This window comes from Dama dama, chromosome 30 (genome assembly GCF_033118175.1).
Source record: "Dama dama isolate Ldn47 chromosome 30, ASM3311817v1, whole genome shotgun sequence".
NCBI classification, from domain to species: domain Eukaryota; kingdom Metazoa; phylum Chordata; class Mammalia; order Artiodactyla; family Cervidae; genus Dama; species Dama dama.
In genome coordinates this window covers 39,076,332-39,091,856 of record NC_083710.1, presented here as the reverse complement: position 1 = coordinate 39,091,856, position 15,525 = coordinate 39,076,332, and the positions used below count along the sequence as shown (strand labels likewise).

At 41.1% G+C, this 15,525-nt stretch overlaps 1 protein-coding gene across 1 annotated transcript in view; it reads left to right on the top strand.

Annotated features, from left to right (window-relative positions):
• IFT88 (intraflagellar transport 88) overlaps nt 1–15,525 on the top strand; it is a 62,068-nt gene that overhangs the window by 44,187 nt on the left and 2,356 nt on the right. Inside the window, exons 18-24 of the mRNA XM_061133131.1 lie at nt 587–695; nt 1,962–2,112; nt 2,575–2,690; nt 4,036–4,088; nt 4,968–5,033; nt 7,979–8,085; nt 13,937–14,003. Coding sequence (XP_060989114.1) covers nt 587–695; nt 1,962–2,112; nt 2,575–2,690; nt 4,036–4,088; nt 4,968–5,033; nt 7,979–8,085; nt 13,937–14,003 — 669 coding nt within the window. The remainder of the gene's footprint in view (nt 1–586; nt 696–1,961; nt 2,113–2,574; nt 2,691–4,035; nt 4,089–4,967; nt 5,034–7,978; nt 8,086–13,936; nt 14,004–15,525) is intronic.

The window sequence follows — 15,525 nt, the reverse complement described above, 5'->3', positions numbered from 1 at the left end:
GAATTTTTCTATGTTTTATGTAGTCATATTTGGCTTCTGAAAACTTGTGGCTTATTTGTTTATTGCTTTATGAAGCCCTTCCCCACCTCAAGATTACAAAATCATTTTCCTCTGTTTTCTTTTCATACTTTGATAGCTTTGTTTTTTCTGTTTTGCAAATAAATTATGAATTTATTCGAAAAAGGAAAAAATTCAGGAGAGGACTCTCGATTTTTCATCATGCGTGGTCACTTGTCCTGGCACCTTTATAATTTGTCCCTTAGTTGTCCTCAACTTCAAATGCCCACTGACTGAATTCTGTAACCCAGCTCATTTCTGAACTGTTTGTTATGGCCCTTTCTATCTGTTTCTCATTCCTGTCCCACCCCCCATTTTAAATTATGAAAGCTTTGGGCTTGTTTTGGTGTCTGCCAAACATCAATGGAATTTCCTGTCTTCTCTCCCTTTTTAACAAATTGTGTTCATTTTTATTTTGTCTTCTGGATGAATATTTACCTATGTTTAAATACTCATTCTGTTACTTTGAGAAAATTACTACCAGTGCTAGTATTTATAATTTATGTTTTTTCTTTTCCTTCTTTTCAAGGCCTTACCTATAAGAAGCTAAACCGGCTTGATGAAGCTTTGGACTGTTTCCTGAAACTTCATGCAATCCTAAGAAACAGCGCCCAAGTCCTTTACCAGATAGCAAATGTGTATCTTCCTTAAGGACGGTTTCATTAATTCACTCAGCTGGTGACTGAGTACCACTTACTAGATAAGCTTAACCAATGAAGTAATTGATGGGGATATATTTTAAAATCTAGCTATCAGTTTAATATGTGATGAAAATATTATTTGAGTGATCCTGTTTTAAACGGTCGTGTGCATTATAGGAGGAATTATTTAGAAGTGGCAGCTATTATTAATCTTTAGAAATAATAATTGAAATAATTGGGTGTCATGTCAGGTCCACACAGCTGTTCATTAAGCATAAATTAGACCCTTCAGGGGGCTCCATGGTCGCCCAGTGGTTAGGACTGTGTGCTGTCACTGCCAGGCCCTAGATTTGATTCCTGGCCAGGAAACTTAAGATCCTGCAACCTGTGCATCATGCCAAATAATCAGAAATAATAATGTTTTACATATTGTCTCCTGTTCTTCCGGTAGGGTAGATAAAATTTTTTGGCTAAAAAATTTTAGTTGTAGAGCAGATAGTGTTTGTTACTTCTTTTAGCCTTTTTTGTTTTGTTGAGTTCTTTTCTCCTGAGATGTCAGTGTTATGACCTGCTGGTGTCTGGTTCCTGATCAGTTTGGGTCCAGACAAACAATTGATGTGTTTGAGGCTATTTGAATACATTTCCTTGTTTTTATGTTTTTCTTGTTGTGTCATGTTTGTCATCATTAAAAACAGAAGACTTATTTTTCAGTGAAACTTTGGATTGAAATATTTTCATTAAGGTAGCTATTACAAAATAATTAGTCAGTAGTCCATAAGTATTGGTATGAATAAATTATTTTAATGTATGCAGAGGATTTACAAGGCACAGAGCTACAAAAAGCTGTCTTGGGCTTGTACTACAGTACAATTAGAGAAAAACTCATCGGAAAGTACACAGAAACCATTCTTTTAAAATATTGCTCATGTTAAGAGACGGTGAATAATTGAACACAGCATTCACGTTTCTTTGTTAAGAACAAATTTTGGATAAGATGTACTGTTAATTCTTGTACAAATGTGGTGGCGATCTTAGTGGGTAGTAATGAAGAAGGAAAAGCAAGGTGTACACAGGGACAGAAGTGCTGTTTCCAGTGAGACCCCATTTTTCATCCTCATCCCTGAAGAAAACCTGGAGTAAACAGTGTTACGTAGCACATTAGTATAGACTAAGAAACATTTTTATTGAAATGTTGGCTTTAGGTTTGCTTCTTGATCAATGAATTTAGAAAAATTATGTTATCCTTAATTGAAATTGTCTAAGGTATGAGTTAATGGAAGATCCCAGTCAAGCTATGGAATGGCTGATGCAGCTGATCAGCGTTGTTCCCACTGACTCCAGGGCCCTGTCTAAACTGGGAGGGCTGTACGACAGCGAGGGGGATAAGTCCCAAGCGTTCCAGTACTACTACGAGGTGGGTGTGCAGTCTTGCCTTCCTTCCATGAGTTGTTTTAAAGAAGACAGCAGACCTTTTAAGTTTTAAAAATTAGAAATGCTTATTAGCTTTTAAATGAATAATGATTTAAAATAAAGCATCTGTGGAATATAAAGTTAGTTTTTGATTGATTTTAATAAAAAATAAAAATAAAAAGTTCAAATTCATTTTTCTCCTGAAGGATGATTTCATTCCTTTTGAGTCTATTACGTATTTAATTTGACTCAGGCTGTGTATCAGTACATCAAAAAGATGTTTATAGATAACTGAAAAATGTGTCAAGCGAATCTTAAGTTCTCCAAATCTTGTGTACTTTCAAAGGTTGTACAGTGCTTCTGACAGCTGGTGTGTTTTAATTAAGACATGTCACACTGGATAAATTACTCTGGCCAGTGGGTAAATGCTACAGACTGAACCGTTGTTGACTAGTTCACTCTCCAGTCGTATAGGTATTTCCCGTCCAACATTGAGGTCATCGAGTGGCTTGGGGCCTATTACATTGACACCCAGTTTTGTGAAAAAGCCATTCAGTACTTTGAAAGAGCTTCACTTATACAGTAAGTAACTGTTGTGATTTTGTGTTTAGTTAAATGCCTGAAATCTGATAGACGTGCTGTGCTCCTGAACAGTTGTAGAGAACATTCATGCGTCATTTCCATTTTCTGTGTTTCATTTGACTCAGTCTTTATTGTGATAAATATATTTCCTTTTTATGCACAAGTTTAAAAAAAAACTTCTTTAAGGTACTTTGTGTATTTTTCACATCTCAGCAAGCAACTATTATTTCTTTATCAGTTAGAAAATGACTATCTCAGTCCAAGGGCAGAGTTTAATTTCTGAAAGAGCCCTAATAGAAATGTTTCACTTGTCTCAATTTATAATTGATATACATTATACAGTTCAGTGTCATATCTTTTTGCCTTTTCATACTGTTTGTGGGGTTCTTAAGGCAAGAACACTGAAGTGGTTTGCCATTGCCTTCTCCATATATTATATATTAAGAATGAAACTTTTAAAGATGGCTTTAAGTTCATATCAGAATGTTCTGTACATGTCTGATTCAAAAATAATTGGGTTATATCATGTTCTGTTTTGTATTTGGCCTAATTGAATTTTAATGTTAAATGTGGGGAAAGTGGAGGTGGGGGACAAGGTGGGGAGGGAGTGGTTATGAGGATAAAATAAATAAGACACGATGCCATATTGTGCAGCACAGGGAATATAGCCTATATTTTAGAACAACTTTAAATGGAGTCATTTGAATCACTATGTTGTACACTTGAAACTAATACTGTAAATCAACTACATATTTTATTTGGAAAAATAAAGTGAGGAGAGCATTAAATTGTTCCCTAGTCTTTTATTTTGTCAAATTTTTTCTTAGAAATTTTTAATAGTAGTCTTTAGAAATCCTGGTCATGTTTATTTTAGAAAAAAAATTCATTTAATTCTTTTTAAGGGGATAAAAAAAAGATGAGTAGAATTATTTTTTACTTTCTTTTTAGTAGAAGTCTAATTGTTCAAATACAAGGTCAAAAATTGCCTTTAGGTACTAAATTTGCAAGCCTAAAGCTCAGTTTCCAAGCCTGAGGTACTAAGCCAAAGAACTGGCAAAGGTTTAATATAGAATGCTGAGAACTTTACCCAGATTGGTGAGCTTTATTCTTACAGCTAAATAAAGGTGTGAATTAGGTTGAAGGACTCTGAATCTAAATTTCCTCATATAAATATGGCAGATGATGGTGAAGGACATTATATATATGCTGTTTTTAATAACAAAGATGATCTAATCATATGTCAAAAAGTAATCAGAAGATAGTACAGGTAGGTGGCTTTATAAAGCTGTTTGACCACAGATTATTTTTGTTTCATCTAATTTCATCTGATTTATTTCTTTTATAGGCCTACACAAGTGAAATGGCAGCTGATGGTAGCTAGTTGTTTTAGAAGAAGTGGTAAATGCTCTTATTCATTTTAATATATGTTGCTTCTTTCTGTCATTTAGGTCATTATGTATAAACATGTGTTCTGATTTTGTGTACTAATTAATATTAACTTTTTATAAGCACACATATTTGAGGCATTATATGAAAGACACAGTGGTTGCCACAATAAAGAAAAATGTTATGTTCCTGTTGGCAGTACAACCTCGCTGTGTACACACATTTTATTACATCAGTTGCCTGAACTCACAGAACGCCCGTCTGTGAAGTGTATGTGTGAGGTCCTCTGGTCTGAGCTCTGATGTGTAGGTCAGGAGAAGAGAAGCTGCCTCAGCTAACCCAGCAAACCCGAGCTGGACGCTCCTACTTCACCTCGGTCATTCCCACCAGACTCTGAGGCTTGCAGGGCTGCCCTCTTGTACACGGAGGCCAACACAGGGCCAAAGCTATTTCCTGAGATTTTCCCAAACATCTTTGATCCAAAATTCACTTTTTTAATTCTTTGCTGATATGTGAAGCTAAATTACTTTATTACAAAATAAAATGCCTTCTATAAACTTCTTAATGTTTCAAAATAAAAACTGCAAAACAAGTTATTTTTCATCTTTTCCAGGTGAATGACATTGCAATTAGTCTCTCAAATTATTTTAAGAAGTAGAACTAAGTTTCAGCCATCACTGGTTTACATCTGCTTTTACCCCTTTTTCAAGTTTATCTGTCCATTTTCTTCCAGAGGTTGTATTAAGAATGGTTACTTATGCTTGTGGCAAGCATGAAAGTCATTCTTCTAAACCAATGAAGTGGTGCCAGCATATGGAATTTAAATCAGTCCTTTGCTGAATCCTCTGAATTTCTGTAATTGCTTGTATGTTTGTTTTCTCTTACTTATAGGTAACTACCAGAAAGCATTAGACACTTACAAAGATATTCACAGAAAATTTCCAGAAAATGTAGAATGTAAGTGGGACTACAGTTTATAACTTGTGAGGGTATAGGTTCTCACATTTTATGTCTAAAGGTATAATAATTACCTTTGCTACAGTAGCTGCATATGTAGATACCAACCTATAATTTGTGGTACATGTATTCAAATATGTGATTATAGGATCAGAAAAATTGACTATGCAAGTACCTGGTGGTGCTAGTGGCAAAGACCCTGCCTGCTAATGCAGCAGACGTTAAGAGATGCAGATTCTGTCTCTGGGTTGGGAAGATCCCCTGGAGGAGGGTGTGGCAACCCACTCCAGTATTCTTGCCTGAAGAATCCCATGAACAGAGGAGCCTGGTGGACTGCAGTCCATATTGTCACAAAGAGTTAGACTGAAGTGACTTAGCACACACGCACATATTTTTATAGAATTTAATTGTTGGTGGATTTAAATACATCACTGGAAAATTTCCTGGCAGTCCAGTGGAAAGGATTTCACCCACTCACTGCCAAAGGCCCATGTTCAATCCCTGGTCAGGGAACTAAATTCCACTAATTCCGTAGCCTGGCCAAAAAAAGAATTTTTTAAAAAAGTGAGGCTTTAGTTAAAAACAAATAAATATACCACTTAATTCTCTTCAATAGCAAAGATATCTATATTTCAAAGCTTTATGAAATTTTAAGACTAGATTTTGGTTTATTATTGATTTTTTAAAGTTTATAAACTATGGCATTTTATAGAAAAGGCATTTTAAACTATCCATTTAATGTATCTTTTTGAGATTGAAAATATACCTTTAGAGTTTATGATAATAGAATGCTAATAATCTTGCTGATATAGCAAATGAAGTTTTATTAGATTATTTTTAAACCTTATGGTATATCTTATTTCCCTTTTATAAAGTTGGCTTTGTATAAAATATTTATTTCTTTCAATCTTACTACACAGTGGATTTGATGCAACTTGAAGTAACAATGCAAAGTATTACAGTAACAACAAGACCAGGATCCAGAAAAGGACAAAATAACTGTATCCTATGTGTGTACTCAGTTGCTCAGTTGTGTCCATGCAACTTTTCAGGGAAGAATACTGTATTCTAGGTTGTATATTCTCACTAAACTGCATTTGGCCCTGAGTAGCCCTGGGGCTAAAGGAAAAAGAGAAAACACGGTGGTTTGTATGAATGAAATCTTTACTGTTTATGAGCAAAATAGGAGGTAGTTCTTTTGGAGGAAGCAGATCTGTTCAGCTCTTGCTGCAGTTGTGTTGAGACGCAGAGGAGGGTGGGCAAGGTCACTGAGAGACGTCGGCCCTCCTGCCAGCATCCCTGCAGCAAGTAGAATACGTGTGTGAAAAGACCATTCTGAATGTTGTCCTCCAGTGACTATGTACACAAAAGGGCACGTTTCCTAAAAACGGATCTTTTATGGGCCAAGTTTTCAGTGGCACAGTCCAATCCAGGGGTTAGATATGCTGCATGTTCCTTCAGCAATATTTTTCTCAATTTGGCTTTTGTGAAAAGCAGAGAACTCAGAATTATGGCCTTTGAAAGGAGCCTAGGGGCAAGGGGTTTTGTAATGCTGCTCAGATGTGGGTTCATTAGCTCACAGCAGTTTCCAAACACCAGTCAAAAAATAGGATACATGGGGATTGCTTGTAAAGCCTGTAAAAACCACAAATCTATAGCCCAGCCCACAGAGAGTCTCCTTCAGGTTTGCAGTGGACCTGGATGTCTGATTTTTTCCTGTTTATTTTTTAACAACTTTTAATATAATTCTTAAGCTCAGCCACACTGGGAAACTGATGCTTTAGACATTACATGGGAGCAGTGATAGAATAATCATTATTGTAGTCCCAGCCCAGGTATTGAACCCACATCTCCTGCACTGCAGGTGGATTCTTTACCAGCTGAACCACAAGGGAAGTGCTGGAGTGGGTAGCCTATCCCTTCTCCAGTAGATCTTCCCGACCCAGGAATCAAACCTAGGTCTCCTGCATTGCAGGTGGGATTCTTTACCAGCTGAGCTATCGGGGAAGCCCATTATAGTAGTAGTAGTAATAATAGTAATTCCATTTTGGAAATGGAAACCCAGCAGTCTGCTAGGCAGTTTCCCAGCCTCTGCACCACTGATGTTGGGGATTGAATAATTCTGTTGTGGGGTCGTCCGTGAATTCTGGAATGTCTAACAGCATCCTTGGCCTCCACCACAGTGCCAGCTGCATACCTTCTGTTGGGTGCTGCCAGGTGTCCCCTGGGGACGCACTTGACATGGGTAGAGGACCACCACAGTAGTCACAGCATCTCCGCATTGGACGGCAGTGCGAGCACCTCCCAGCAAGGCCACATTTCTTTCTTTAAAGAGAGTTTAGGATTCCTTGTAAAAGTCAAATGATTATCTATGCCACAGGGAATGTCCAGGACACTTGGGCCTGGGTAACTTTCAGAACAGGTGTAATCAGTAGCCTACCTTGATGCTAGCATAGGAGAAACCCTCACTTTGAGCAGCCTCACTTTGAGCAGAGTACTTTTCTGATGAACGCAGAAAAGTCATCAGGTGACTGCAGTGCTGGTACATGACACTGTTCCTGCCCTATGGACATGGCAGAAAACAAGACAGATGAAAATCATGGCCTTGTGGAGCTTGGATTCTAGTGGGAAGGAAAAGACAATAAATATATAACATGTCAGGAGTCGTAAATGCGTCAAGGAGAAACAGGTGAGGAGCTAAAGGCTCGAATTGTAGGTGTCATGGTCTCCCCTGAAGGGCGGCGGGCAGGTGTGTCTAGTCGCTCTAAGCTCTCCTTCAAGGAGGCTACTTCTCTGAAGGCCAGGAATGCAAACTGCAGAGATTTTTCGGGAGAAACAAACACTGTGAGCATCTTTCCGACTGTGTCCCCGAGGATTGAATGTACTGATTTGTTCTTTGAACACCATGTATATACACGTCTCTGAAAATGTTTTTCATAATTTAGGTCTACGTTTCTTGGTCCGTCTCTGCACAGACATTGGATTGAAAGAAGTTCAAGAATATGCAACAAAACTCAAGAGATTGGAAAAAATGAAAGAAATCAGAGAGCAGGTATCTCACATGAATGAGCTGAAAACTGCTGTCTGTTGATTCTGAAAACATCGGCCTTTTGTGCTCATCTGAGTGATGTCGGGGCTTCTGTCAATAAAACTAAGTTGAAATTAGTTTTCTGCTCTAGCATAAAAGGAGAGATAACTGAAACTGTAGTTTTAGCATACATTTCTGTCAAAACCTTGTTCCTAATCTGAGGAAGTGCATTAGATTCAATGTAGTCCTTAGAGGGTGGCTACTAATAGACTAACAATGGTAATTTTCCTGCTACAAATAACCGCAGATTAATTTATAGACCTGACTTCAGCTGGAGAGTCCATGCCTGTGGGAACCAAGATGCAGGGGCTCATGTGTAGCAGTGGTGGTTTTTTGTTGGCTGCTCTGTTGTATAGTAGGACATGGCGCTGCGAATAGTTCTGGTGCCTGAAGGGTTGTATGTGTTTGTGTTCCCTGCAGTATTTTTGCTTCTGAAAGTGAGTACTCCCTCCTGTGTTTGAGACTAGACTATTTAAAAATTTAACGTTATTTTTGAGTATCTGTTTTTCATAGAAAGAAATATATTCTTTAAGCTTAAATTTTTTCAAGAACTTAATTACCTTAGATAATTAAACCTAAGTTCCATATTTGCTTTCAAAATGTGGTTTTCTTGTGTTTGCTTGGAGGATGTGATCTGTTTTATTCTTTTTTCAATCTGTCCATGGGATTCTCCAGGCAAGAACTCTGGAGTTTGTTGCCACTTCCTCCTGCAGGAGATCTTGCTGACCCAGGACTGAACCTATGTCTGTTACCTCTGCTTCATTAGAAGGCAGCTTCCCTGATAGCTCAGTTGGTAAAGAATCCACCTGCAATGCAGGAGACTCCAGTTCCATTTCTGAGTCAGGAAGATCCCCTGGAGAAAGGATAGGCTACCCACTCTGGTTTCTTTGGTTTCCCTTGTGGCCCAGCTGATGATGAATCCACCTGCAATGCGGGAGACCCGGGTTCAATTCCTGGGTTGGGAAGATCTCCTGGAGAAAGGAAAGGCTACCCATTCCAGTATTCTGGACTGGAGAATTCCAGGGACTCTATAGTCCACGTGGTCGCAGAGTCAGACCTAACTGAGCAACTTTCACTTTCACTTTCTTTACCCCTGCACCACTTGGGAAACCCCCATCAAGCTAAAAGAGCTTTAAATTGGTCTTACAGAGCAGGGGCCCTACCCTATACCTATCCTGGCCCCAGAATTAGATCTCTGGAGTCCAAGAGTCTGTGTTTTATTTTATTTTATTTTATTTATTTATTTTGAGTCTGTGTTTTAGAAACAAGTTCTCCAGGTAATTTTTTAATCCACAGTGTTCAAGAAACACTGGTCTAGAGTTATGCTTCTGAAGGGTTACCTTCAAATGATCAAACACCAGCTTAGGATACAAAGTCTGATTTAAAGGGAAAAGTAAACACAAAATAAATTAGGCCATGGACTTTAAAAACTGTTTTCAAATGAAGAAGGATTTGTGTAGACCTGGGGTGGTTCAGACAGTGAAGAATCCACCTGCAGTGTAGGAGACACAGGTTCAATTCCTGGGTCAAGAAAATCCCCTGGAGGAGGAAATGGCAACCCACTTCAGTATTCTTGCCAGGGAAATCCCATGGACAGAGGAACCTGGAGGACTACAGTCCATGGGGTCACAAAGAGTCAGACATGACTTAGTGACTAAACCACCACCACAGAAGGAAAGGTAAAAGGATTCAGGTTTATTTGGGTCAGGATAATGGATCTCGCCAAGCCCCTAGGTCCTATTTTAAGATATTAAAGCTGGAAGTTTGTTTCTGTGGACTGACTTTCCAGAGGAGCGTGTCCTTTTCTGGAACATTTATGGAGAAGATGACTGTTCTCCCTTTGTGCTCTGGGTTGAGTTCCTTCCTGGGCTTGGAGGGAGCCTGCGCTCTGTTCTTGGGGGCAGTGACAAACAGCTGGGCAGGGTGGGACACTGCAGCCCCCAGCAGTGCTGAGTTTTCAGCATTTTGTGTTTCTGCTTCACTGAACATAAAAACATTAGTTGCAAGAAACTTGTGAAACTTTGTTGTACAACTGGAAAAGAGCAAAATGAGAAGAGCAGGAATTGAGGACTGAGTATTTTAAATACAACAAGGAAGAGGAAAATGTTAGCCCAAACTAGAGAGGAGTAGAGAATAAAAGGGAACGACTAGGAGGCAAAAGAGGATGGGAGAGAGACAGTTTACACAATGCAGGAAGTTTTCATTGCTCATCCAAAAATGAAGCATACTCATAATTTGTTCAATTTTAGAAATTGAATTTCTAAATTCTTACACTATTCAAAGAGAGAACTCTCCAAGAGGGAGGAGTTACATGCATATATACAGCTGATTTATGTTGTTGTACAGCAGAAACTAATACAACATTGTAAACCAGTTATAGTGTAACATTAATAAATAAAGAACTCCTGTCTTAATATTTGTCATTCCCATCCCCCCCCCCACCCCAGAGAAATCAAACAGTTTCAAGAAATTCTTTGTTTTGGCCAACTTAAAATACCGTGGGACATTCAAAACTAATATAAAATGTAGTTGGTACTTACCCCTAAATTTCCAATTATTTCCAAAAGCTATTTGAGCAGAAACCTTTTTGGCTATATTTCTTAAACGGAAAAAGAGTCTATGTGAAGAACTCTTAAAGGCACAGCTTTAAATTGACTGTAAAGGAAATTGTAATAAAAGTGGCAAGCATGTTTTGCATATTTTATATATTATTGCATTTACAAAGTTCAAGAAAGAAAACCAGAGGATAACCCATATGACATTTATCCTTGGTGCAAAGTGTGTAGTGATTCGGGCTGGATGACACTATCCAGGTGAGGCTCCGGTGCATTTTGTTGAGGCTTGGGGGCCTTGTGGGCTTCTGTCCTAGGTAGACGGTGCTAGTCCTAGGTTCACCTGTCCAGGAAACAGTCGAATGGGGAAGGTGCTCCAGAAGCTGGTCACCTGGTGGGAGAATAAAATGAATGCAGGTTGCTTCCGCCCGGCCCACAGACACGCAGTGTGGTCCTCAGGGTGTGGCTGGACCTCAGGGCCCGGCGCAGAGGCGGGAAGGTGTGAGTTGAGGTGTGAGCAGGAAGGTGCAGCCACGTTCATGGGTTTTTTGGGAGCTGAAGCCACGAAAAAATGTCTTCAGGTCTGTTTTCAATAGAAGTCAGTCTTCTTAAGGATCCTTAACTTGTTAACATCCGTTCCTTGTTCTAAGACAAGGCTCTAACTCTTACGGAATAAAAGCCCTGTCATGGACAGAACCCTGGGCTGTTGTCCTTCTTACCCCCCAGTCAGCATTCAGAAACTGTCCACAGTGAAGTCAGGTTTGTCCCAGTTTGTCACTGGCATTGCTAGAAAATGGCCACATACTCGGATGTCAGCAACATCCAGTCACTGGGGGAGTTTGCAGCCCACCCCCCCACCCCCACCCCCGCCGCCGGGTCCTGTGGCCACTCTTGGGGGCAGGCGACAGTGTGGCCGGAGGGCACCACATGGTGGGTCCCTGTGGGGGAGCAGTGTTGTGTGTTCATGGCGAGAAGGGTGCCATCTCCCGACACTCCTCTGTTTACATTCTTCTCTCATTTTTCCCCCAATATGGGAATGGCATCTCTCTCTCTCTTTTTTTTTTTTTCATATTATTGGAAAGACAAGTGTTATTCTAAAAATATAGGTAGATGACTTTTGTAAGTAGTAGTCAAATTAAAATATGTAAAGAAAAAGCTGAAAATCATTAAACCACAACTTTGAGATCACTATTATTATCATTTTGGTATTTATATTCCCAAGCATTTTTACAAATATATACAAACATATATTCAATACGCATTTTAAAATGGGAACTTTTCTTTTCTTTTTTTTTTTACAAAAGTGAGATTTTTACAAAATACTGCTTATACCCTGCATTTTCCCCCTACTTAGCAAAACAACCTGGGGAGCATCCTGTGTCCCTGAAGGCAGACCCCTGTTATTTTTTGTGGCTCTTCTGTCACGTAGCTGTTTCCTTCACATGTCGGTCCTGTATCCATACCTCACTCCCCCAGATCAGTCCAGATTCCCAGGAACTTTACGAGGTGTCGAAACTCTGAGAAGATGGCAGCGTCTCTCCTCCTGGCATCAGCACAGACCACCTGCTGAGAAATAAATGAGACAGGCTTCTCAGTCACTGAAATGTGCCTGTGTCCCTGGGACTGCGTCTGTACCCGCCCTGTTCGCTGTGGGGCTGGGCCCCTCAGTAAGCCATTACTGTTGTACCTGCTCCATTACTGTTCTTCCAGAAAGTTCCCCCAGTCTGGACCTGTCCCTCCTGCCCCCAGGTGTCCCTCTTCCTTCCCTGCTAGGAGGGAAGATTATATGGACATTTGTCTTTACAAGTTTAATTATTTTATCATTGTCTTAAGTCTTTTAAATATGCTGGTAATTATTCATCTATGGGCTTCTCAGGTGGCACTAGTGGTAAAGAATTCGCCTGCCAATGCAGGAGACACAGGAGATGCAGGTTGGATCCGAGTCGGGAAGATCCCCTGGAGGAGGAAACGGGCAGCCCACTCCAGTATTCTTGCCTGGAGAATTCCCGTGGACAGAGGAGCTTGGTGGGCTATGGTCCATGGGATCGCACGGGTTGGACATGACTGAACATCTAAGCACAGATAAACACCAAGTTTCTACAGTCTGAGTATAGATATAAATATTTTTGTTACATCATCTTTGGGTTTTCTTTTGTCTGTGGAGGCAAAGGGAGAGATGGGGTTCCCAGTGAGGTTTCTTTTTAATAGAAACTTGAGCATGTTTACTGATATTTGGAAGACTGGAATTTTAGGAGAGTGTTTCATTATACAGACTTGAGTCTTGGATTATGGAAAAAAAAAGTGTTTTCTTCTTCCTTGCAGACTATATTATCAATAACCCCATCTGTGACCTGATAATTTATAAATAAATTGGAGAGTTGTCAGGTTTGAGGGTGTAAATAATGTGTCCTTTGAGTTATTTATGGAATTATGTTCATGATATTAAAGATCTAAATAAGATATCAACCTTTGTTGAGAAAATTTTAATTCAGTTGTAAATAGTTGTCCAACACTGTCTGTTTCTATTCACTGAGTACTGTTTTCTGTCAATGAACCTTTATATGTACAAGAAACTGACAGTGCTGGAGGCAGGTTCAGTGTTAATTCAAAAATTCTAACTTGGGCAAAACACAGAATAACCGTAAGATTCAGAAAGAAACCTAAGAATGTCACAGTTTGGAGATAATTCTTATGACTTATGTGTGCTTTACATCTAGGAAAGTAGACTGTTGGGCAGACCTTAGGTGTCCTTTGAGATTTAATAGTACCTTTACTGTGGAAGGTGAATTTCAAAGCCCTGCTGTCCTTTTCCCCCTGAAATAGTTCTGGTCCAGTGTTGTCATATGGGGCTAAAGCAGAAACAGCCCACTCTCAAGTCCCCTTCTCCTTCCACCTCTTTAGCTGCTGTGTTTAAAACCTGAGCTTTCACATCTGGAAAGTACTTGGTTTTTAAGTTACTTGCAGAAGCATGGGTGACCCTGCCCTGTTAAGGCCAAGTGCCATCCGTGTGTGTAGTGGGACTGGGGTCTCCAGGTTTCCCACTTCATTTCCAGGACAGCCGGGCCTTCCTCCTGTGGGGCCGGCTCCAGGGCAGGTCACGAGAACCCAGCCTGGGAGGCAGGACCAGTCAGGCCTGGGGTCTGTGTTTTAACAATAAATCAACGCTTGGTTATGGTGGTCCCTGCAGGTATCATCTGTTCTTTTCACTGAAGCAGGACTTGTGTCCAGCGTGTCCTTGTTAACATGTGGTCTTCTTGCTCTAGCGCATCAAGTCTGGTCGGGACAGCAGCGGGTGTCCCCGCGGCCGGAGAGACGGGAGTGCAGGCAGTGGTGAGTGTCCCTGACCCTGGAGAGGCCGGGGTCGGCAGATCCTAGTGCACTGGCTTCTGGAAGCCCCTTGAAACAATCCAGAAACATCCTGTTTGTTTTTTATATACAGCAAACCTCACTCACTTTCACTTTTAGTCACTTACCTCACTTACTTTAAGTTACTTTTCTAAGCATCAGCCTGCTGTATTATGAACAGGTGTTTGCAGGTGTTAGTTGTTAAATAACCAGCCCTGTTTCTGCTGATTGATGAGTAAACGGTCATGTTAGGTAGATCATTGCAGGCGTCCATACCACTGAGGTTTGCTGTGTCACGGTGTTCAGATGGATGTTGTTAGGTGGGGTCTCACAGGATGCTGACGGACTGCTGCACCTCAGTGCAGAAGTGGTGCCCGCCTGGGCACTGAGCATCATGCCTCTGGACCAGCCACACAAACCCTGCTGCTTTGGGTTGCTCCTGAGTTCCTGCTCTGTGACTGCTTGTGACATCGTTGCTTAAAATTTGTTATGTTTTCCTCCCCCTTTTCCCCCGTCAACAGAATCCACCTTCTTTCTCTATTTCAAGGGGTAGTAGAAGTTATATTTAGGGGAAGTTGGGTGGTTTTAAGGAAACTAATTAGAAAACCAAGTGCTAACTTGAGATCCAAGTTGTGTCCACACTTAGCCCCACCATGCACACAGGACTGACTTCATCCTGTTGTCTGCTTGTGGTCCAGGGGACACGACGCAGGCAGGCCTGGCCTGCAGCTTAGGGAGGTCTTCTTTTCATTCCTTCATTACTGTTGGCTGCATTCTGGCTGCCAGCGACATGAGATGGGGCCTTTGCCCTCAAGGAAGTCAGGATCGACTTGGAAGGACGCACGAGCCCTGATCTACTGTGGGCGCTGCCTGGCGGAGTGGGGCCGTGGGCGGGACGGCCACTCCTTGAGGGCGGGACTTTGCTCCTCAGGTGTGTGCAGCCACTGCAGGCAGCAGGGCACCTGGATGCCCTGAGGGGCAGCCCCACTGCTCCAGGGGAACCCCAGCTATGTAATACCCCTGGGGATCACCTCAGTATCAGGTGACATCTCATTACTTTAGTGAAACAGGAATGTTCACACTGAGGATAAATAATGGCCTGGGATAGCTTCAGGCCAAGGCAGGTTTTATTCTTGACATGAAGCCATGTTTCCCCCCAGAAACCTGCTTTAGCGCCATTTGGAATTGGGCTTGTAGATGAGGAACATGGGCCTGCGTGCACCAACAGTTCTCAGCAGCCGGGAAGTTGTGGACCAGCCTGTGCATCCATGAGAAGAGCCTAGAAAGGGCCCCAGCAGCCCTCTCCTCCCACTCCCCTTTTCTTAGGAGGCAGGTTCCTGGGCTGTGAGCGCATTTGAATTGGGTGTCCCTTTAAGGAATAACCCTAGGGGAGCTTCAGTTCTTTACTGAAGTTCAGGATCCTACACTTGGCTCCAGAAATCCTCGGTTCAGAGTAAGCAACCAGTTCCTCCCAAACCCACCACCAAACCTCCTTCCTGGGTCATCA